A 23,438-nucleotide genomic window follows, 5' to 3' on the forward strand; every position below is an offset into this window, starting at 1 on the left:
CTCGCTTGTTGATCAATTATTAGTGAACATCCTTCTCGAGTTTCAGGTCACATGACCAAGGTCAAATGTCATTAAGGGTCAATGAACTTTGGTCAAGTTGGGGGTATTTGTTGAATTACTATCATAACTTTGAAAATTTATGGATCTAGTTCATGAAACTTGGACATAAGGTTAATCAAGTATTAGTGAACATCCTGCCTGAGTTTCAGGTCACATGACCAAGGTCAAAGGTCATTTATGGTCAATGAACTTTGGCCAAGTTGGGGGTATTTGTTGAATTACCATCATAACTTTGAAAATTTATGGATCTAGTTCATGAAACTTGGACATTACATGTAGGTTAATCAAGTACCACCGAATATCCTGTGCGAGTTTCAGGTCACATGACCATGGTCAATGGTCATTTTAAGGTCAATGAACTTTGGCCGTGTTGGGGGTATTTGTTAAATTACCATCCTAACTCTGAATGTTTATGGATCTAGTTCATGAAACTTTGACATTAGGTTAATCAAGTATCACTGAACATCCTGTATGAGTTTCAGGTCACATGACCATGGTCAAAGGTCATTAAAGGTCAATGAACTTTGGCCATGTTGGGGGTATTTGTTGAATTACCATCCTAACTGAAAGTTTATGGATCTAGTTCATAAAACGTGGGATACAAGAGTAATCAAATATCACTGAACATCCCCTGTGAGTTTCAGGTCACAAAACCAAGGTCAAAGGTCAGTTAAGGTCAATAAACTTAGGCCATGTTGGGGTAATTGTTGAATTGCCATCAAAGTTTATGGATAGAGTGAATGAAATGTGGACATGGGTGTAGTTGACAAGTCTTAAGTCACCGTTCAAATGTCATTTATGGTCAATGAACGTGGTATTATGTCATTATATGAATGGTGTTTTTGTGAATGATTATTTTATTGTAGTTTTCAAAGTTAGCACTGCTGCTATATTAAATCGCGTAATGCAGGCAAGACTGCCAGAGGCGTTCCACTTGTTTTCAATTGCGATTGTTAAGAATGCTACAAAAAATATTTTTAACCTAAAATTAGCATTCTAGGAGCTTTATTTAGTGATTTATGCATAAATTAGCATAATTAATTCATATAAAATAAAATCTCATTATTTTAGAAAATTTTACCATACAGCCTTGTAGATTACATCGCACACTACCAGCATGCAAATTTTTGCGGCGCTCGCGCGATCTGCGGTTGAGATCTCAGGGGGGGGGTGAATCAACCCGAGTAAAGTAATTTTTCATTCTTGTTTTTCTTTGTATCGTTTTGCTTACTATTAATGTCATAATTATTTCTATTATATATTGTCTATGTTATTATGTCTTTATATATGTATGTTTTTAATGAAAGTATTAAATAAATGAATTGAATTGAACCCCCCCCCCCCCCCCCCGGCCACAAAACAGCCAAAAAAGCCCGGCCTAGTTAGGGTTAAGGCCAAGACCGAGCATCAAGGCACTACCACACTGCTCAGAAATAGCATTAGGTGTAAAGATATAGTGGTACATTGAGCTGAACATGAATAAATATATTTCCTTACCTCATTTTTGTGATTATAATTTTTGTAGTTATGTCCAAAATAAAGGTTGTGTCCTCTTGATTTATTGGAAATAGACTTTTTCAAACTTTGCTAATGATTTTTTCTTTTACTTTCTCATACCATGCAGGTTCATCTTGTTGCATTAGATATATTCACCAATAAAAAATATGAAGATATTTGCCCATCCACCCATAACATGAATGTTCCACACGTTAACCGTAAAGATTATCAGGTAAGTCATTATCGTCTAACCAGACTGGGTTGGCCATATACTGTAGCAGTAAATATCAGTAATTATTACTCGTTTCAGACATCTGAGCTGGTCATTTGAAAACCATTTTGCCCTTGATTTCATGAATATCGGGAAAGAATAGGTATATGTATTATGCTTGGTCTTTCTACGCATACTGACTTTGCATGCAGAGATGACACACAAAATATACCTTTTCCACTGTCTCGCATGTAGACATCTGATGATGTGTAGAAAGAGATATATATTGATCCGCGCAACAACAATATGAAATTAAATACATTGTTGTGGCTGATATTGATGTTGATGAAACATCAACACTATTAAAATGCCACATTTAAAATCATCTTTTAATTCACTCATATTCCATTCAACCCTAATTTAAATGGGCTATTTCAGATCAGGAATACGGGGGGGGGGGGTCAAATTGACCCCCCCCCCCCTTCAGATCTCGGCCGCTGATTGCAACAAAAGTGAAAATATCCATTAATGATTTTGGGTTAAAAAACACAATTTGCATTGACTTTGTACATGGAATCAAGTCTTAAAGCAAATTTGTGTTTGACATCCGCTGGTAAGGTCAAGGTCATTTTCAGGTCAAGGTTAAAGTTTACATGCAAGGCTCTCTTATGGACACCTAACTCCGCAACCGTAAGTCACTTTTCAACCAAACTGGATGGTAGATGGACTTGGGGGACCTGCATGTTATGCTGCAGTCGGAGGTCACATGGTAAGGTCAAAGGTCATTTTCAGGTCAACGTTAAAGTTTACATGCAAGACTCTCTTACGACACCTAACTCCGCAACTTGTAAGTCACTTTTCAACCAAACTTGGGGGACCTGCGTGTTATGCTGCAGTCGGAGGTCACATGGTAAGGTCAAAGGTTATTTTAGGTTCAACATTAAAGTTTACTTGCAAGACTTAAATGACAGGTTTTATTCGATCCCAGTCATTTCACAATGAAGTTTTGATACAATTCTGTTGCGTGCCCTCACAAATCACGATATTTCTGGTTATTTTCATAAGTGGGCGAGACACAAAATCGCTTTTGCCTTGTTTTTTCTTCCATCTCAGTCAGTCCGCAAGCCCTGAAAAAGTAGCTTCTTTTATCCAAGTGATATTCATGACTAGAGGGTTTTTGCATAGTTAATGAGCTTGGTGCAAACCAAAACACCTCTTTTTATTCGGCCATTGCTGCTCTAGATATTGACCAAATTTCATGTTTTTGGTATCTTTGTAAAGAAGAAGAATCATTCTTTCAGGTCATGTGTTTGGATTTTTAAAAGAATGTTGTAATATAGGAAAAACTTTTGATCTAAAACATGAAACTAAATATTTTTTTTTCATGCAACAAAAGTTGTTGTTTTCACACTTAATTTCTGTTTGGGCACAAATGATTTTTAAATCATGATAAAGCTGAATATCTAAGCTTTAATATGATATAATTCTTATAAGATGTATTTTAGATGGGTCAGCAGCCAGCTTTTCATAGGCCAAGTACATTTTGCAGCTCAAAAACAAGAATACTGTGCTCTGATTGGTCATAGAGACCACACACCCACGCAAATTCCAATGTTCCCCACACTGGGCCTCTGCAAGGTCACACTCACCATGTGGTAATCTCTTCAAATTACCCGCGCCTGTTTGTTTTGAAAACAGTATTCAGCCAATCAGAACTCTGGATTTTATGTTACTCAGAAATTTCAGAAATCTCGTCTTGCATCTTGATGAAAAAATGCTGGCTGCTGACCCATCTAAAAGATGCCACATATCAAGAGTGACATTGTAAGAAAGTATAGAGTTTGAGCTTTCTGATGATATAAATAATGTTGGTGCCTAAAACACAAAATGTTGCACAATTTGCAAGTGAAAACAGAGGAAGAAAATTCTGTTTAATGCATCTTTTCAGGTAAAAATATCACTTATTTATCAAAATATTTCATTCAAGAGAAATGACCAATATAAAAGAGTAACATTTACTCTTGCCCATGGTACAAAAATAATCAATATTACTCAAGGAGAAAGTGGTTAAATTCTTTGAGAAAGAAAGTCTCACAATTCACGAGATTTTGCAGGGACATGAATTCAGCCACGAGAGGACTTGGATAAATCTTGCTCATTTGCTCATTAACACAGGGGCTTGCGGACTGACTGATCTGGTAGAGCTGCATGAGGTTTACCAAACATGTACACAGAACTTTGAACTTTTGACTAGAAAATTATTTATGTGAAATTTATTCATAATAAAAAAAAAATGTTTCTTCTGTATTTGTTGACCAATTTTGATTTTTTTTTCATCCATTTGGTAGAGCTACATGAGGGTCACCAAATTTCCACACAGAATTTTGAGATCTAGACTCGAAAATTATGCTAATTTATGCAAAATTTATTCATAAATCACAAAAAAATGCTTTTTCTCCTTCATTTGTTGATCAATTTCAATTTTGTTTGCTTTATACAAGGCTCCACATTAACTTTTTTAGGTGGTGGCCTGTTCTGATAAAAATTAAAAAAAAAAAAAATTATTTGAAGGTTTTGGTGGCCCGTTCAGGCCACCAAAACCTTCAAATATTTTTTTTTGGTGGCCCGATATTAAAGTTTGGTGGCCCGATAAATATAACGAAAAACATTAATTAAAAATGAATGAAACAAACTTTTGAAATGTTAATTCTGCAGCCACTACCACTAAGTTACTTTCACTTTGTACATCTTGTATGTAAATCTTGTTTGCTGTTATTTTACTTTGCTAATTGATTTGTGGTAATATATAAATTGTTCTATCATTGTAAATATGAAATGATTGAAAGAGAATAAAAGAATTGTATTGTTCCCAGGTTGTGTGGACTTTTTAAAAAAATTCTGTATAGACACGCACTCATAATGGTAAAGTAAATAAATAGTGCATAGCAAACTCAGATAGATGTACAAAACAATGATTTTTCCTTTCTTCCTTTTTGAATCCTAAGACCGAGATTATGCAGGCCCCAAATCCAGTTTATTTTCTCTTTTCCAGCATATTATAGCAGGAGAAAATCACAGAAAAATATGCTGCAAAATTAGAACAATGCATAAAAGGGGGAAACAAACAAAAATGATTTTTTAGAATAGTATATTAAAAAAAGAAAACAAAAATAATAAAATAAATAAGTGAAATAAAACAAAAAGAAAATAAAGAAAGAAAAAACAAAGTCAAAGAACAGGAAAAAAAGAAAAAAAAAGGAAAGAAAAAATTTAGAGAAAAAAAAATGAATAAAACAAAATTAATAAAAAATAGGGAAAATTATTATTATTTTTCAGTAGAAACATATTCTTTAATCAGGCATATTCAATGGGAAGGGGTATAAATGGTTTAACCACTATAAAAAAAATGAAAGAAAAAAAAAGAAAATGGCAAAAGTTATATCTGGAAAAAACAGTGTGAGAAAAGTCCTTCCCCATATTTGCCAAAATGCTAGAAAAATTCACATTTCATATCAATGAAATGCCTTCCAAAACAGTCAGACTGCAGGTCCCAAGAAAGTGGCTTCTTTCATCCAAGTGATATTCATGACTTGAGATGTTTTGCATATTTAATGAGCTTGATGCGGACCAAAACACCTCTTTTCATTCGGTCATTGCTGCTCTAATTGTGCATCGAATTTCATGAATTTGGTACCATTGTAAAGAAGAAGAATCATTCTTTCAGGTCATGTGTTCGGATTTATTCAAAAATTTTGTAATATAGGTTAAAATTTTGATCTAAAATATGCTACAAAATAAATATTTTCACCTGACAAAAGCTGCTATTTTCACACTTTATTTTTGTTTGAGCCCAAATGATTTTTATATCATGATAAAGCTGAATATATATGCTTTGAAATGATATAGGTTTCAAAATAAGAATTGGTTTAATCGGGTCAAGATCACACTTTTCATTTGCCAAGTACATAAAACAGTTTGAAAACAAGAATACTGCACTCTGATTGGTCAAAGAGACCACACAATGGCAAATTCCAACGGTCCCAGTGCCTGGGTTCGTGGGAAGATCACACTTCCCATGTGGTAATCTCCTCAAATACCCCGCGCCTGTTGTTCTGTGAACCTTATCCAGCCAATCAGAACTCTGGATTTCTTGCAAGTACAAAATTTCAGAAATCTCGTCTTGTACCTTGGTGGGAAAAGTGTGATCTTGACCCGATTAAAAGGTGCCGCATATCAAGAGTGGCATTGTGAGAAAGTACAGAAGTTCAGCTTTATGATGATATAGATATCATTGAGGCTCAAAATAAAAAGTTTTGCACAATTTGCAAAAGAAAACAGAGGAAGAAAATTCAGTTTTGAGGCACATTTTCAGGCCAGAAATTTACTTATTTAACAAAACGTTGTATACAAAATAAATGACCAATATGAAAGAGTAACTTTTACTCTACCTGATGGTGCAATAATATTTCATTTAACTTGAGGTTAAAACAGGTAAATTCTTAGAGAAAGAAAATCTCACGAATCATGAGATTTTGCAAGGAGGAGGATTCAGCCGCGAGATGATTTGGATGAATCTGGCCTTTTTGCTCATTAGCATAGGGACCTGCGGTCTGACTGAAAAGTATTTACTTCCCCAAGATTGGTTTAAGAAGTCATTTATAAACAAGAAATAAAGAAACTGTCTGTTTATTTTTGGCTAGAAAAGACACAGCTTCGAAAGAAACCAAGTATCAACATACATACAAATGCACACGTGGGACTGTGATGTACTCACCTATGTGTTTTATGTGTATTAATTATTTGGAAATCGTTCTTTTTTAGTCAAAAGAGAGGTCATAATTCCTCTTTTTAATGCTTGCAAATAATCAGGTTACACCAGATTTTAGTAATATGGACTGTAGAAGGGCATTTCATTGGTGTAAAATGTGACTTTGACGTAGATTTTCAAAGTTCTGTGGAAGATTTCTTAGCAGCAACATTTCGTATCGCAGCTCCCCGAGTCTGAATAGTCTGCTAGCGCACAGCTAGCTGCAGTGGTTTCATGCATGCAAAGCTAACGCCAGACGGCCATCGCGGCCGGCTGGATATTCTCCACTGCTTTGTCATGTTCCTTTCCTCCATGACTATGCAATCTTTGTGTGTATTTGTGTGTAGATTAACAAAAAGGGCGCATGACGAATTGGCTTGCAATTTGAACTGTAGAAAGTTGATAAATGCATGCAAAATCGGGAGAAAAATTGCGCTACTTTGAAAATTATTGGTTGCCCGATTTGGGCCACCAAAACCTAACATTTTTTCAATAATGGTTGCCCGACGTGAATTTCTGGTGGCCCCGGGCCACCGCTAATGTCGAGCCTTGCTTTATATGATAGCACTAGGTGGGGATTCAAAATTTCAACACAGAATTTTGAAACTCATTAAATATGCTAATTTATGCATATTTAATGAGTTTCAAAATTTACAAAAAATATTTATTTGTTGACTGATTTTGAGTTTTTTTGTTCCATCTGAGAGAGAGCTACATGATGTTCACCAAGATTCTAATCGTTCTCAGAAAAAACGTTTAAATCACAATCAGGCTTTACGTTTATATAGTGATCACTGTACGTGATGTTTATGGCTGCTCTCTTTACTTCAGACGTTATGATTTTAAAAGACAATGTCTTCCGTAACGTCGCACGACTTTTACACCATAATTTGTTGCTGGTGATTCTTTAGATTTAGGTGTTTTATTCACATGAATTCATGAAATAGTGCTTTCAAGCAACTTTGATTTTCTGTTCTAGAATTAAAAAAAAACAATCAAAAGATATAAAAACTACAAATTAGACGTTACGACTTTGACGATGGACATTGCCAAAAATGTGTCGCATATATAATTTTAATAATGCTTGAAATTGTCTTTATTTTCATTTGTTTTACCTCGCAATAAACTAGTATTCAAGAATTGAAAAAAATGTTAATTTAGGCATACAGTATCAAGCGATGCACGATGTGACAAGTGTCCTTTTAAGACGTTATTTATTCTTTTTAATATTCCACAATGTCTCATATAAAATCCAGGATTTTTGGAAAGTGGCGGCTAAATTTTTTGACATCGAGGGCTGCGAAACGGGATGAAAGTCGGGGGGGGGGGGGTCGACCATTCAAACAAAAATCAAAATCAGATGTTTTTTTCTGATGGGATAAAGCCATCCCAGCGCCCCCCCCCCCCCCCCCCCCGTTCTGGGACCCCTGGTATCAGCGGCGGTTTGGATTTAGGTGCCCAAATTATGTCAATGTTGTGTGGCCAATGTTGTAATTCGAATTGTGACAGAATTCCATTTTCTTCTCTTTTGACAATAAAATTATAATCTTGCTTTAATCAAATGTATTTTATTTTATTTTATTTTGGATTCTGAAACAAACGTATTGAATAAACATATTTTAATGGTTCGCTACCTAAAAAGATATTTTATACGGTTTCATTTGTTCCTGAATGTACCATGCGGCGGATCCGGATATGACAAGGGGCTCAAACTGATGACTTCCCAACAAAATTTATATTTTTTAATGTTCTAAAACTATTCAAGTTGGTTTTTGGACGTTTTGTGTAAACATTTTATGGACGTCAAAATGTGGTAGGTTTTAGACGTTTTAACACCTTTTTTTTAACGTCAAAATAACTCCCTCCCCCCAAAAAAAACATTTAAAAAACTTTCGGAAGTTCGATGAGATGATGATGGTGATGATAATGATGATTGATGGTGATGATGATGATAATGACAATGAAGGTAACAATTTTGCACAATGGAGATCCGATTAATGGTCGTAATGACAAGAATGATGTGAAATCATTTTAACAAGCTTTCTGCCTTTTTATTGCATCCCCGATTTCCTATCAATTATCTTTCAATTTGTATAAAATATGTGCCAACAAATAATATCACTTTTGTTTAAATTTATTAGATTTTTATTCTCATTGTTATATTCTCGATCTTTGTCTGATGATTATTTTATCACTCAGTACTTTAAATGAATTTGAAATAAATGCTGAATTGATATTGACAACTCATTGTAGCATGAATAATCAGCATTATAGGCCTACGCAATAAAAAAGATGGTTCATTGAGGGCAGAAATTCTGTCAAAGGATGCATTTATAAACGATACAAGACACAAAATTATTTTTTTAAGACACATCACGCGAGACTTTTTACCTTTTATTATTTTCTTCTCCAATTTCATTCAAGGATTTCATCACGAAATTGTTATTTAAAAAAAAGACACATCACGCGAGACTTTTTTCCTTTTATTATTCTCTTTTCCATAATTTCATCACAGCATCAATCAATCAAAACATTCACAACCTAATAATGATAAAAAAATAAAAATAAAAATAATTCTTATCAGGCGCTTTTCCAAAAGTTGAAAAGCGCTATACATCAGCCATTAAAAACAAATTGATTGCATGGATGTAACCACGTTATTTTGATATTGTTCCTATTTTCAATCAAATTTATTTGTTTATTCTATACATTATATTTCATTAGTTACTTTTAGTTCTTTCGTTAGAATTTATCTATTTCAATTTTATGATTATCAATTCTCCCCCCCCCCGTAATGTTACCGTGTCATTAATTTGCGTTGAAACAGTCACATCGTTTGTAAAGCCGAGAAAATTTCCTTTTCTTTTTTTTTGAACATTTGTTCCTTCATTAGCACCGTAACGTCTCAACTGGGGACACGCGAATTGTCTTCGCCACAGCGAAGAATTGCTGCACAAAACTCGATGTTTCTGTCTTTTATTTACTGGTATTTCATCAAATATCAGAGATGTTTGTCATTTAAAGGCACTTTCAAGTCATATTTTGGAATTATGCAATTTATTTCGATATCGCTTAGAGTAACGTCCCAACATACCGGCGTATCGAAGATTGCGCTTGCTACTGAGCTTGGCAGCGCAAACTAGTGCTTCGATCACCTCCAAGTTTCTTCTATGATCGACTTTATGCGTAAAAACAACGAAAATTTTCCTTATTTATTCATTTTTATGCATGTCCACTCGGGGAGAGTAACGTCCCAACATTTTTAGAAATCAGGTGATATTGTGAAATAGACATGCCAGCTTATCTTTTCCTTATCTGAACCAGTTTACCGATGTGTTGGCCTATCTAAAACACATGAAAAACCAAGCCTAGCGAGTACTTTATTTTTCGACCCCTTTGTCCAAGTCTTAACCGGAATGGCCCATATATGTAGTCAAAGTGAGTTCGAGTAGGATTGAGTGTAGATTGAAATCTCATTTACCCACGTACTAGATTGAATTTGAAAAAAGAAAAAATATCGGCAAGTGTGCATCCGGATAATAGAGAGATCCAGATAAGGGGAGGCCGGATAAGAGAGGTCGGACTGTAATTAAAGTGAGTTTGCGTATGAATTTTAGATTTTAGATTGAAATCTCATATCCCTACGTACTAGAGTGAAAAGAAAAAAAAATCTTTGCAAGTGTGTGTCCGGATAAAAGAGATATGGATAAGGGGAGGCCGGAAAAGAGAGGTCGGACTGTATTTTAAAATGATATAAATCTCTTGCCAAAATATGGATTATTGATACATCTATCTCTCTCTTCACCACTTTTGCCGTGCTTTACCATATTTGGTCGACGTACATGTAGTTCAACTGATTTGACTTGCACTGTAGGCAAGGGGAAATTTTTTTATGAAATCTCTTACCAAAACTTGTATAATCAATACATGTACTTTATCTCTCTTCTTGCTTCACTACAGTTTGTTGATATAGAAGATGACTTCTTGGCTCTGATGGACGACAGTGCTGAAATGCGCAATGATATTAAAATTCCTGATAATGAAATAGGCACTGAAATTAGAAAGAAGCACCAGAATGAGGAGATCTTTTTGGTGAGTATATGGGCCATTCTGGTTAACCCTGTAAAATAGCCCAGGCTATTTTGAAATTGCATAGCCCGAGAGGAGAGGGGGGGGGGGGGCTGTTTTTGCCCCCCTCCTGATCTCAGTAAATTGGCACACACGTCACCCATAAAGTTATCCCCACAATTTGATTGTCAATTTCACCAAAATTATTTCAATTGATTTTAATTGATTATGCTAATTAATGCACAAAATCATTATTTGGTTCTAAGTCTTTGAAATATATACTCTTCTTCAGATTACTCTTAGGATTATTATCACATTAAATAATTGCAATATCATATTTTTGCGCCGCTAGAAATCATTGGTAACACAATTTCAGTCATTAATCACATGAAATCTATTGCTTTTAATCGATAAAAAGTATTATAATTAAACATTTATGAATATTGGCTACATAGAGAATTTGCATTTGATTTGTAATGAAATCAACATATTCACTTCAATAATTGTGATCCATCTGCTTTGCTAGTTCATGTTTCATGGACTGCCCTCGAATATTATTCTTTTTTTTTTTTTTTGAATAATATTTTATTTTCTTCCTCTTTCAAATCAATAAGTTTACAATCACAATTCATATAAATAAAGATTCTTTGTATGTATACAATCAATAAACAATCAAACAAATAAATATATCAATATCAATGAGATTACGAATATTTTTTAAATGATTACAAATTAAATTAAACTGCCAAATTTCTCTTCTATAACAATGTGAAAGCAGAGGGGAAAAACCCGTATCAATCGACAAAATAAAAAAAAAACGTACTTTGTAAAAAATGACTTTTTCCCTGAATAGAATAGAAATAATCTCTTTTGCACATATTAATTGTACGAAAAATAAAAAAAAAAGGATAAAATATTATTTTAAAGGTTAATTAGAGGAAGGTTATCCTAAAACGTCCCTACACACTCACTTTACCCCCATACCCCCTCCCCCCTCATCTCTCTCCCCAGACACTCACAAGCTCACTTCAAACCACCACTACTCACAGCTCCCCCTCCCCCCTCTTCCCCGTCACAAAACTCACACATCCATCTACACACGTACACCCACACACAATGCATCCTGCTCTGGTACAATTATCTGTATTTGAACAAATAAACAAAACAGAAACAAAATGAAGCAACCAATACATCCATAGTATTAAGAAAGGTATGCATTGATTTGTTCCCATTTCCTTAAGTGCACCCCCAGCTTCCCCTTTTTAAACGCTATTTGATATTCCGTATCTCTATACTCTTCAACCAAATGTGTCACTTTCTGTACGGTTGGCAATATTCCCTGTTTTCTTGAACTGAAAATGATATACTTAATTAAGAATATAATACAGTTTATTAAAGCTACTCTTGTAGTATTTCCAGATATCCCCATGAAAATTGTTTTCCAAACGTCACTGCCAAGTTCATTCAGTTGAAATATTTTACTCATCTCTTCCCATAATCGCTTAACTTCAGGACAATAAAAAAATAAATGTTGGTAAGACTCAACTTCTTTTTTACAAAAGGAACATAAATTATCTGTCTCAAAACCGAATTTAAAAAGTTCCCTTTTTGTGTACACAGCCCCTTGTAATTGTTTGTATTGAAATTCTCTGTGTTTATTGCATAGCATTGCACATTTCAGTCTCAAAAATACTTCTTTCAGTTCTCCCATTCCCAAATCATATTCGGATTGCCCATCTGTAACATGAAATACATAATCAATTTGAAAATTTTCAATGAAGTGGTCATATATTCGTCTAGATTTTATATCACATAGTTTCTGAACATGCCCACATATCATCAATTGAATTTCAAAGTTGTCTGTATCCATTTCCATAAAATCATTTTGTATCCACTCTTCTGTAATTACTGAAAATATCTTTTGAATTTTGAGCAAGTTTTCAGATGAAAATTTCAGATTATACCAGTATGAAACTGGTCTTAATTTACCTCCAACTATTATATCCGAGACCTTAACTATACCTTTCTGAAATAATTCAATTTCAAAAAAGGTCTTATTATTAAGGCATAGACACTTGTTATTAAAAATAATGGGATTACTTTTCCCTCCAAAATGTCTACACTTATCCAATTCGTGCCATGCCTTCAGCATATCTATGTAAAATAATGGTATACCTTTTAAATTCATTATGCACACAGATTTTTGCGCGATAGCGCCATCTCCCGGCGAACCCAATGTCACTTCCGCTCACACATACAGTTGAGGCCTAAAGTTTACATACACCCATGAATTCAGTGAAATTTGTTTGATTGCCAAACATCATTAAAATTTGTGTACACGGTGCCTATGCGAGATCTTCTTCTTCCCATAGCTTCCCCGCACTCTCTCTTGCGTGATGCTAGTAGCTCTTTGTTCAACAACTGGTCTTTATTATTCTTGTCCTTTGTTACGCGAATAGTTCTCCTTGCTTCACAGCCGGAGTTTTGGGCATCGCCCCTTCTCTTAGGTTTGGAACGTGAATTCCTTCTGCTTTCTTTTCAGATTGCAGCCAGACTTCTTTTTATTCAATCTTTCCTTTTAAAGGTTTTTATACGCCCTTCCTAGACGGGGCGTATTATGGTATCACGCTCGGTGTCCGTCCGAAAAAAAAATATATATATATATGGGCAGGTCCAAGCTATTTAACTTGTGACGTACGGGACATTTATAGACTTTAAAGTTGTGTAACATAAAATATAAATGCACAACAGAGATTCTTTGATGGATTTTGGAAGGCCAGTTGTGCCCTCTTTATTCAGTAAAAAAGTAGTGATCTACAATTCCATTAATGATGTAATATTTTAATATGCGCTGTGACGTACCGGACCAGACAAAAGCTGATTCTTATGAGTGATATATATTTCTATTATAGTATATGATTAAACAAAAAATAAAGAAAACTTTATGACCTTTTAATTATGAAAGATTTAATTAATAACATGTACAAGTATGCTAATATATGCACCCTTGTTATTTATTGCAAATTATAACTTTATTATCAGCCTTTTGCCAATATTCAACCACTGATATAATATTATTTATCTCAATTTACTTTATCTTTGCTCCTTATTGAAAAATGACCCTATAAATTAGAATTACATAGAAATCTTATGGTGTGTCCCGTACATCACACATTTGTCCCGTACGTCACAAAGCTTACTTAGCTGATATAATTAATCATGATATTACTTCAGTAAATTCACTTTAATTTTTTAATGTATAGTAATATAAATTAGAACTCTCCAAAGTGTGAAGAAAACTGTTCAACTTTTTCTTGATTAGAATTTTAAAAAAACATATGCTAAATTGTGACGTACGGGACACTGCCTGTTGGACACCAGATAATTAACTTAATTAATTTTCAAAATAATTTTTTTCTCAAATGTTTGCATTAACTTAGTACTACAAGTCCCCACAGAAATATTTTCAAATATATAATTTGCATTATCTGCAGATCAAAAAATGTGATGTCCCGTACGTCACGCTGAATTAATGATTTCTTGGAATCGTGACCTTGGCATTCATTAACTTAACGTTTTCAGAAGAAAAAAAATATAGGGCAAAAAACTTCAGAGTACAAGCTTTAAAATGACATACAATATGTTAGATTTAGACAAAGATTTAATTTTGGCTTCACAGGGGACAATAGCTTGGACCTGCCCAAATATATATATGGCAAAAAGAAGCTGCTGAAAACTGCTTATCTAATAAAAGAGAGCCAATGGAGTAAATTAGAAAGTCAAAAGGGGCCTAAGCTTTCGATCCTAGCAGAATCTTCGTCGGAGGCAAATATATATACGAGCATCTTGGTTTTCCACCTATTGGCAATAATAAGACATCAGAAATGCGAAACAAATTCACGAGTAATGCAATTTTTGCAATGCCACTAAGTTCTTTTATTATATATATATATATTTTAGTATATATATATATATATATATATATATATATACACACATATATACTTGCCCTTTTGTTTTGCATCTAGATATAAAGAGGCTTATGCTTATTGATATACCCCTTAGGCTCACAGGTCGTTGTGGCCAGGGGCGAGCCTAATTTCACGGCTTTACCGTTCCATTTTTTTTGCTGCATCGGCTGATTTCCTTTTGGCTCGTTTATTCAAACTCCAGTCTAGAATATATCCTAGATTGTTGAAGTACTTGTCCCAAGCACCCTCCAAGGAGGAAACTTGCACGTTTTTGGAGTCACTCTAATGCTCTTTTCGCCTTAGCATTTTCTTTGTTGAGCCTAGGTCAGGCCTTTTTAATCGCGTCAGGTAACATGCTTATTTTGACAAGACATAGTATGTTTGCAGATCTGAACAACTCTGTATTCTCGCACGAATCCTGCCTTTCCCGCTTCTTAAGTGGTGGGCGCAGGCGTGTGGCTATTGATGTAAGGCCAGAGGCGCTCGATACTAAGAAGTATCCACTCGTCTTTGGCACTCTTCTTCAAGGTGTTCTCCTCAACGACTTAAGACGCTCCTTGCGCCCTCAGCCTTGAAAGCAGCGGCCTCCGCATCTACATCTCTGTGGATCTAGTTACTTTCCTTTTTGACATGCCCCCCACGGTTATCCGTGTCAGTCTAGCAAAGTAGTTGGATACATCACAATTTTTAAAGTAAATCATGAAAATGCTTACCTCATTTTTAGCTCATCCGTCCGAAGGGCCAGATGAGCTTATGCCGTGGCGTCCGTCGTCCGTCCACAATTTCAAAATGCTTCTCCTTCGCCATTTCAAGTCCGATTTCAATTCTGTTTGCTTTATATGATAGCACTAGGTTGGGGATTCAAAACTTCTACACAGAATTTTGAAACTTATTAAATATGCTAATTTATGCACATTTTTCAAAATTCACAAAAAATGCTTCTTTATTTGTCGACCGATTTTGAATATTTTGCTTCCATCTGGTAGAGCTTCATGAGGTTCACCAAACTTCTACACAGAATTTTTGAATTTTGACTAGAACACGTTTAATGCTAATTTGTGCGAAATTAATTTATGCATATTTTCAAAAATTCACATAAAATGCTTCTTTATTTGTTGACCGATTTTGATATTTTTTCTTCCCTCTGAGTCTGGTAGAGCTTCATGAGGTTCACCAAACTTCTACACAGAATTTTTAAATCTGGAGTAGCTGCTAGTTTATGCAAAATTCATAAATCATAGAAAATGCCTCTTTATTTGTTGACTGAATTTCAAAATGCTTCTTCTTCGTCATTTCAAGTTTGATTTCAATTCTGTTTGCTTCTACACAGAATTTTGAAACTCATTAAATATACTAATTTATGCGTATTTTTAAAAATTCACTTAAATTGCTTTGTTGACCGATTTGATTTTTTTTCTTCCATCTTGTAGAACTTCATGAGGTTCACCAAATTTTTACACAGAATTTCAAAATTTTGTCTAGAAAATTATTTATGCTAATTTATGCAAAATTTATTCATAAATGACAAGAAATGTTTTTCTTAATTTGTTGATCAATTTCAATTTTGTTTGCTTTATATGATAGCTCCAGGTGGTGATACAAAATTTCAACACAAAATTTTGAAACTCATATGCTAATTTATTTATATATTTTCAAAACTACAAAAAATGTTTGTTGATTGATTTTGATTATTTTTGTTCCATCTGAGAGCTACATGAGGTTCACCAAGGTTCTACACAGAGTTGAGACATTTGGACTAGAAAATTATTTATGCTTAATTGATATAAAATTTATTCATAGATCACAAAAAATGCTTCTACGTCATTTCTTCATCAATTTCAATTCTGTATCAATTTCTGTCACCAATATAATTCACTACAGTTTCGACAGGGCTGAAATGAAAATTGTGTTGAATTTCGTTGCGAGATGCCGGAATAGCTCCACATCAGTCTTATTTACGACTGAGATAATCGGATATATCCATCTACTATCCCACCCTCCGTCCCCTGGCCTTGTGTGGCAACATGTCATATGGCGAGTGCTCAAAGAGGAGGTTTAACGCGTGTGCAAGCATGATATAGGTGTGAGCGGAAGTGACATGGGTTCGCCATTACATAACTTTGGTTCGGGGTTCCCCTGCGTCGCGAATTTGGTCTTCCCTTAATAGACTTTGCTATTATGACACCCAAGAAGAGGGGGGGGGGCTGATTCAGCCTCCCTTATGATCTCGGCTGTCAATCACGTGATCGCGACGAAAATTGGCACGTACGTTACCCATGGCATAATCTACCAAACTATAAGATCGAATTTTGCGAAGTCTCCTTGCTAATTGATTATGCTAATTTATGCATAAAATCAAAAGTTTGTTCTAATTAACTAAATAATACCCCTAAAATGCTAATTTTTGGTACACAGACTCTTTACAGGGAGCTGATCAAATGTACTTTAAAAAGATTTCAACGTCATATTTATTTTCTTATGTATTTCTTGTTTTTCATATTTTTTTCAATGGAAATTGTTTGGGACTTTATTTTGGCCATAAACAAGAAGGAATTGATTGATTTTAGTTAGTGAAAGGAAAAATAATGATACATAAATTAAATTTGAATAAAACACTATTTGCATTGGAATTATACACAAATTCATGTTTTTGAGCAATTTTGGGTCTGCATGCACTTTCAAAATGTTGCTTAATTTCGGAACCGCATACGGGGGGTTGCGCAAGACTTGAAAGTAAACAGTCAGTGAGTGATGTGGTCAAAAAAATTTGCATAGCAGATTTATCACAACAAATGTAGAGGGAGGGGCTGATTCAGCCCTAGGGTTAAAGTTGCACAAGACTTGAAGGAAAAAAGGTCATCAAACGTCACGGCATGATCTTTTCGCGTTACAGATTTATCATGAAAAATGTCGAAAGAGGGCAAAAACACCCCCCCCCCCCCCCCTGCTGGATAGGGTTAAGGGGGAAAAAATCACGAAGGTCAAAACAAGTCTCTCCTGGTCTCCCACCAAAATACATATCAACACAGGATATGTTGAGACGCAGTGTTTTCATTGTTGAGTATTATAACATTGAAGTATTAATTGCTCACAAAAACTATTGAGGATATTTGGACAAACAGAATATATTACTTAATAAAAACCTGATTTTCTGTGAGGGCTGCTGCCATTGATATTACCTAGGTTTCAACCTGGCAGGTCACTTGCAGTGGGCATGCAGGTACCTCTTACCGCCCATATGGAGCCGATGGCTAAAACAGATCAGTTGTGAAGCTCTCATGCAGCGCCCAAGCACCTCAAACCTAGGTCACATGGAATAAAACATTAACCCAAAAACTGCCGGGGGGTGAATCAACCCTCGCCTCAACATTTTCCGCGACCAATCCGCTGCGCGAATTGTTCAACCGCGCCGCTCGCTGACTTTTTACTTTGAAGTCTTATGCATCTTTTGAGACCAAATTTACGAAGCCCAGGTATGTGTTTCGAAAATTACGCAACATTACGTATGTGCATGTCAGACCAAAAATTGCTTGAAAACATAATTTTGTGTATAAAGTAAATATAAATATAAATTTCTTATCTTATTCATAAAGAAATGATTATTTTTACTTTCATAAGCTGAAATTAATGATTTTTAATAGCATTATTATGCTTCAAAAAGGTTCTGTTTTAAATTTGGTGGAAAAAATAAAGAAAAGCAATAGGTAAAAAAAAAAAAAAATACACAAATTCATAAAACAATCAAATACCTAAGAAATTCATTTTCAAAAACCAGGATTTTTTTTTGTTTGTAATTGTTAGCAAATGGTATAAAGAATATTTACAACAAAATTAGCATTCTATGAGCTTTTTATAGTGAATTAGAGCAAAAAGTATGATTTACTCATAGATTTTAGAAAAAATAACCATACAGCCTTGTAGATTACAACCCACACTATCATCATGCCAGTTTTCATGGCGTTCGCGCGATCAGCGGTCAAGATTAGCGGTCAATTATCTTTGAACACACAAAAAACTCACTACATATATTTTAAACATCACTCTGATATTTCTAACACTCAATTTCACCTACAGATTGACGGCAAATCATTAGAACGGAAAACTCACTCTAAATTTTTAGGGGTTATCATAGATGAAGCTTTATCTTGGAATGAGCATCTGCACCATATTACAATGTGTATTTCGAGAAGCATTGGAATTATTTCTAAGTTAAAATTTATTTTGCCTCTTAAAACTTTATTCCTATTGTACAATTCCTTAGTACTCCCGTATATTACTTATTGTAACGTTGTTTGGGCTAATTGTGGCTCAACAAAGCTGACTTCTATTTTCAAATTACAAAAGAGAGTTGTTCGCATTTGTACAGGATCTCATTACTTGGCTCACACTGATCCATTATTTTTCAAACAGAAAACACTAAAAGTTGCCGACTTGTATACTCTTCAAGTAGCTATCATTATGTTTAAGTATATTAATAACCTACTCCCTTCGTCTTTTGATGATATGTTTAAGTTCAATAGTTCTGTCCATACCTACCCAACTCGTACATCTGGAAACTTTCATCTCACAAACCCCAGACTGTTAATTACCTCTAAATCAATTCGACATCATGGTCCAGACATTTGGAATAATCTTGCAGAAAATATTAAATCTTGTTCCACTTTATACTCTTTAAAATCAACTGTTAAAAGAAATATCATTCGATCTTATTCATCCCAACCTTCAAATTAATCCTCATTTACCACTATAAATTAAATAGAAAATATAAATTTGACAGCTATCTTCTGCACCCGCACCTGCACCTGCATTGCACCCACTTGTTCAGTAATTATACCAATCATAGTCACGAACCCTTTTTATGAGGCCGCCATCAATTACAAGCTTAACCGCTCACGATGGCGGTCTCCTGCGTTCATTTAAATTTTGTTAATGTTCCTTTTTTATTATCAAAATTTGAAGTATATGCCCACACCATTTTTTCCTTCAAATTATGTATTATGTTTATATTGTATGCATTATGAATTATTTTGTATATTACAAACAATGTAAATATTTATGATAATGTATTGTGAACGCAGAAATAAAAATAAAACAAACAAAACAAACAAGACCTCATGGGGGGGGGGGGGTTGATTCACCCCCCCCCCCCTGGTCATATAAACACCCAAAAAAGCCAGGTCTGATTAAGGTCTTGATTGCAGGCATCAAGGGGTAAGAAACATGCAAAACTTGCCGGAATCATTCCATTTTCCTTAATACATGTATCCTACTTTAAATTGCTTTTGTTAAGGGGTCATCCTTTCATTTTTTTAATGATTTGTTCTCAGTGCACTGTCCTCAAGGCCATGGGTGAGGAGGCCGTTGTGGGAGTGAAGCAGTCTTCTGAAAATAAATAGCTGGTGGATGGACATCATGTGATCACAGAGTGGCCAGTCGGAGGCTAAGAAGGAGCACCGCCAAGCTTTGTGCACAGGCTCATCCAAGCTTCAATCAACTTTTTCTCTCTCTCTCTTTTTTTTTTGCTTCAAAAATAGAATCCCACATTTCTCTCCATTGTCTGAAAACTTTCCAGTATCATGCTATCTCTGATGATACAAAAACAAAAGAAGAAAAAGCTTATTGTTGGAATCGAGTTCGAGGTCAAACTTTTTTTTTTTAACCTCCCCCCCCCAAAAAAAAAAAAAAAATTAATACAAAAAATATCAAAAAATAAAAATAATAATTTCTCACAACAATACTGTAATTTGTCGTCTAATTCACTCCAACTAATAATGATCAATGATCATGATCATGGTTTATACATATATATGCATATATGTTATTTTGTAAATGATTGAATGTCTTTTAATTCGTGACGATCCTCCCAGCTTTACAAGACATTGTCAGAGCAAGCCGACAGATCATAATTATATTGACCACAAACCTTGTATGTATGCCGCTGTGTTTAATTTAATGCAGTGAAATAGAAATGAAAAAAAATATAGTATAAAAGATGACAATCTAATGCTGGCCTGGAACACCCTTTTATATTTGCATGCCACTTATATATCTCAAACTAGAAGAGGGTTACCCCTAAATGGTTGAGGGTAATCCCCTTCCAGCTTTCGGAAAGCATGGTCTATATCCATTCCTTGATGAGGAAACTTCAAATGAAATTTGAATTAAGAATGTAGTTTTAGAGATAAACTTCAACGAAGACCAATAATGAATACTTATACCTCGGTCACGTTTGCTCTACGGCGAGTCGAAAACAGCCGTTATAACATTTTTTGTACCAGCTAAATATAGCTGGTTTAAATAAAAATGAATAAACGGCTGTTTTGGACTCACCACACGGCCGCCGTAGAGCAAATGTGACCGAGGTATAAATGAAACGTGGTTACTGCATGATGTTTTGTAATTCTCAATGCTGTACAATCAAAATATTTAGATTATGTGGAACCTCTTTAGGGAAACAGTAATACATGAAATTTCACGAACTGTGATTTTTACCAGGCCAACTTCTTGGCACTCTATTTCTGATTATGTCTTTTTAGTTTTTACCGTGATTTTACTAGATGTCAGAATAGCAAAGCGTTTTTCTTGATCCCAAGGAATTTGCAAGGATGGAGGTTCCATTAGAATTTAGGATTTATTTATTTTATTTCTATTTTATTCCTCGGGTATTTCTATCTAAATAATATGTGGAAAGAAAAAAAAATCTATTGTACATTCTTTCTTCCTTTGCCATCGCCTTTTTCTCTCTTTCCCAATTTTTTTTTTTCTGTTTGGGATGGTATGTATGGTATAGTTGTGTGTTACAAATCATTCTTATATCTCACTTCATGTATTGTCCAACATGGAAAAGTAAATTGATGAGCAATTCCAAATGGACTGTGTGAGATGTATTCTTCAGTGATTATTTCTGTCAGAAATTTGAATTGTTTTGATTGAATGTTATTGAGAATTTAATGCAAACAAGCAGATATGAGCCAAAATTAGAAGACTTCACCATGTAACACCCCCCCCCCATATGTGTAAACATATACTACATAACTTGTTTTTCTTTTATTATATTAGAGGACATCCGTTCCAGCCCCCCCCCCCCCCCCCAACAATAAAAGAATCCACTGCTTCAACAATTACAGCTTGCTTTGTAGCATAAGTATGAGTTGGGGAAAGTATTTCCGATATAATTTTTTTTTTTTTTTGGGGGGGGATGGGCAACACAAAAACTTTCCTTTGCATAAAACATCTTCCAATGTAGTTTTGATGTCAATGTGACGTGTTGATGTGTTTAGAAGCAAATGACTCCTCAGGTGTGTATTAAAAGTTGGAATAAATTGAAGAAAAACAATTGTTTCTGTTCAAGACAGATTTATGCGACACATTTTCCATGGTCCCTTCCAGTTTCACTTGGCAGTTCAGCCATGCATTGGCACATGATGCTTATACATGTGTTGTATGATACATATTATTGCCTTTATAGAGCAGAAAGATTATTATTGGTATAAGATATATATGTAAAAGATACTTCTTCAATATTGATGATACTCCAGGAAGTCTTCATTTCCAGTCGAGTTTGACGCTGCTGCCAGTGCCCATTCTTCATAGTCTTAGGAATGTATATCCAAGTAGATTCAGTGTACATATATATATATCAAACATAGACTGCATGTGAAACATACAAAGTTTTTTCGCTGGAAAATAATTGATATTTAGCATGATCAAAAAAGAGCAAAATCTAAGGCAGCAGTATAATAAAAGAGGGTATGTCTTTTTTAAATTTTCATTGTACACCCTTTCTTGTAATCATGTTGAGGGCTTCAAATGTGGAATGGTTTCATGTTCCAAATTTAACACGTTTATTTATGTCACATTGAAAAAAAACATGTTTGCCTATCATGGTTAGATATATACAACTTGTATGTTTTGAAAAATTATCATTCTATGTAATTCAATACTACTTGTATTTGATACACCGCTTTTAGATTAAATTTGTTCAAATTCAACGTAAGAAATTGTACCTTTCTGTATTTTTTGTGTGATTTTCATTGCGAGCATTATAAGCAAATTGCCTTTGTCATCATTTGAACTTGATCTTTATTGTTTGAACCCGAAAGAGTTTCAATGATAATTATGTAGATATTTTGGGGCCCCTATAGAACCAAGGGTTTGTAATTGATTACAAATTCGAAAGATTTTTTTACCGAAAATGTAACAAAAATTCCCCTAGAAATTTGATAAAAATCCAATGTAGAATACAAGATAAATATTTGCTTAAGTTCTCTAAAGACCGGTAGTGATTTGCCTGTTATGGTTGTATGCAAATAAAGGAACTGGTGAGGTCACACACTATTTCCTTTGTATTCTTAATACGAAATATGACTTATTTTAATGATTTCCTCCATCAATGTCAAGTTTGTACTGGTTGATTTGGCATAGAATATAAAGATTATCATGACTTGCTGTGATTTGGTGGAGATCTTTAAAAAGAAATCTGTAAGAATTTAATTTCTAGATGAATATTACATATGGCATATAATACAAAAATAGTCTGTGACATTACCGGCGATGTCGTTTGCATAGTGCATACTAGCCTCTTGTCGAGGCCCTGGCGGCTGCTTCCCGATCGAAGCGAGGGCTTTCCTAATTCGCGAAGCGAATTAGGCCTGGCGCGAGCCAGGGCCTCTTGACATCTGAACTGAATTATATATTCATGAGGAACGTCTTCCTAATGAATATACATGAGTCATGACATTACCCGTCACCGAGTAAACCAATGAAATGTCAGAGCTGTTTCGTCTTGGGTTAAGGTTCGGAATACTATATCATGGTAGTCCAC

The 23,438-nt window shown here is 34.6% G+C and overlaps 1 protein-coding gene across 1 annotated transcript; it reads left to right on the plus strand.

The window, feature by feature from the left end:
- The first annotated feature begins 1,683 nt into the window (after positions 1-1,683).
- On the plus strand, positions 1,684-22,605 carry LOC135156609 (eukaryotic translation initiation factor 5A-like). The gene is made up of 3 exons (XM_064109228.1): positions 1,684-1,789; positions 10,536-10,667; positions 19,942-22,605. The coding sequence occupies exons 1-3, from the start codon at positions 1,754-1,756 to the stop codon at positions 20,008-20,010; spliced, it is 237 nt and encodes a 78-aa protein (XP_063965298.1). The 5' UTR covers positions 1,684-1,753; the 3' UTR covers positions 20,011-22,605.
- The last annotated feature ends 833 nt before the right edge of the window (positions 22,606-23,438 follow it).

The sequence above is a fragment of the Lytechinus pictus genome, chromosome 14 (assembly GCF_037042905.1).
Source record: "Lytechinus pictus isolate F3 Inbred chromosome 14, Lp3.0, whole genome shotgun sequence".
In the NCBI taxonomy this organism is placed as follows: domain Eukaryota; kingdom Metazoa; phylum Echinodermata; class Echinoidea; order Temnopleuroida; family Toxopneustidae; genus Lytechinus; species Lytechinus pictus.

Bases quoted from the DNA above. Each gene is read 5' to 3' on its own strand.
- LOC135156609 (XM_064109228.1), top strand. From the start codon at position 1,754: ATGAATGTTCCACACGTTAACCGTAAAGATTATCAG. The intron at 1,790-10,535 runs GTAAGTCATTAT...GCTTCACTACAG, and splicing joins TTAACCGTAAAGATTATCAG to TTTGTTGATATAGAAGATGA. The intron at 10,668-19,941 runs GTGAGTATATGG...ATTTGTTCTCAG, and splicing joins AGAATGAGGAGATCTTTTTG to TGCACTGTCCTCAAGGCCAT.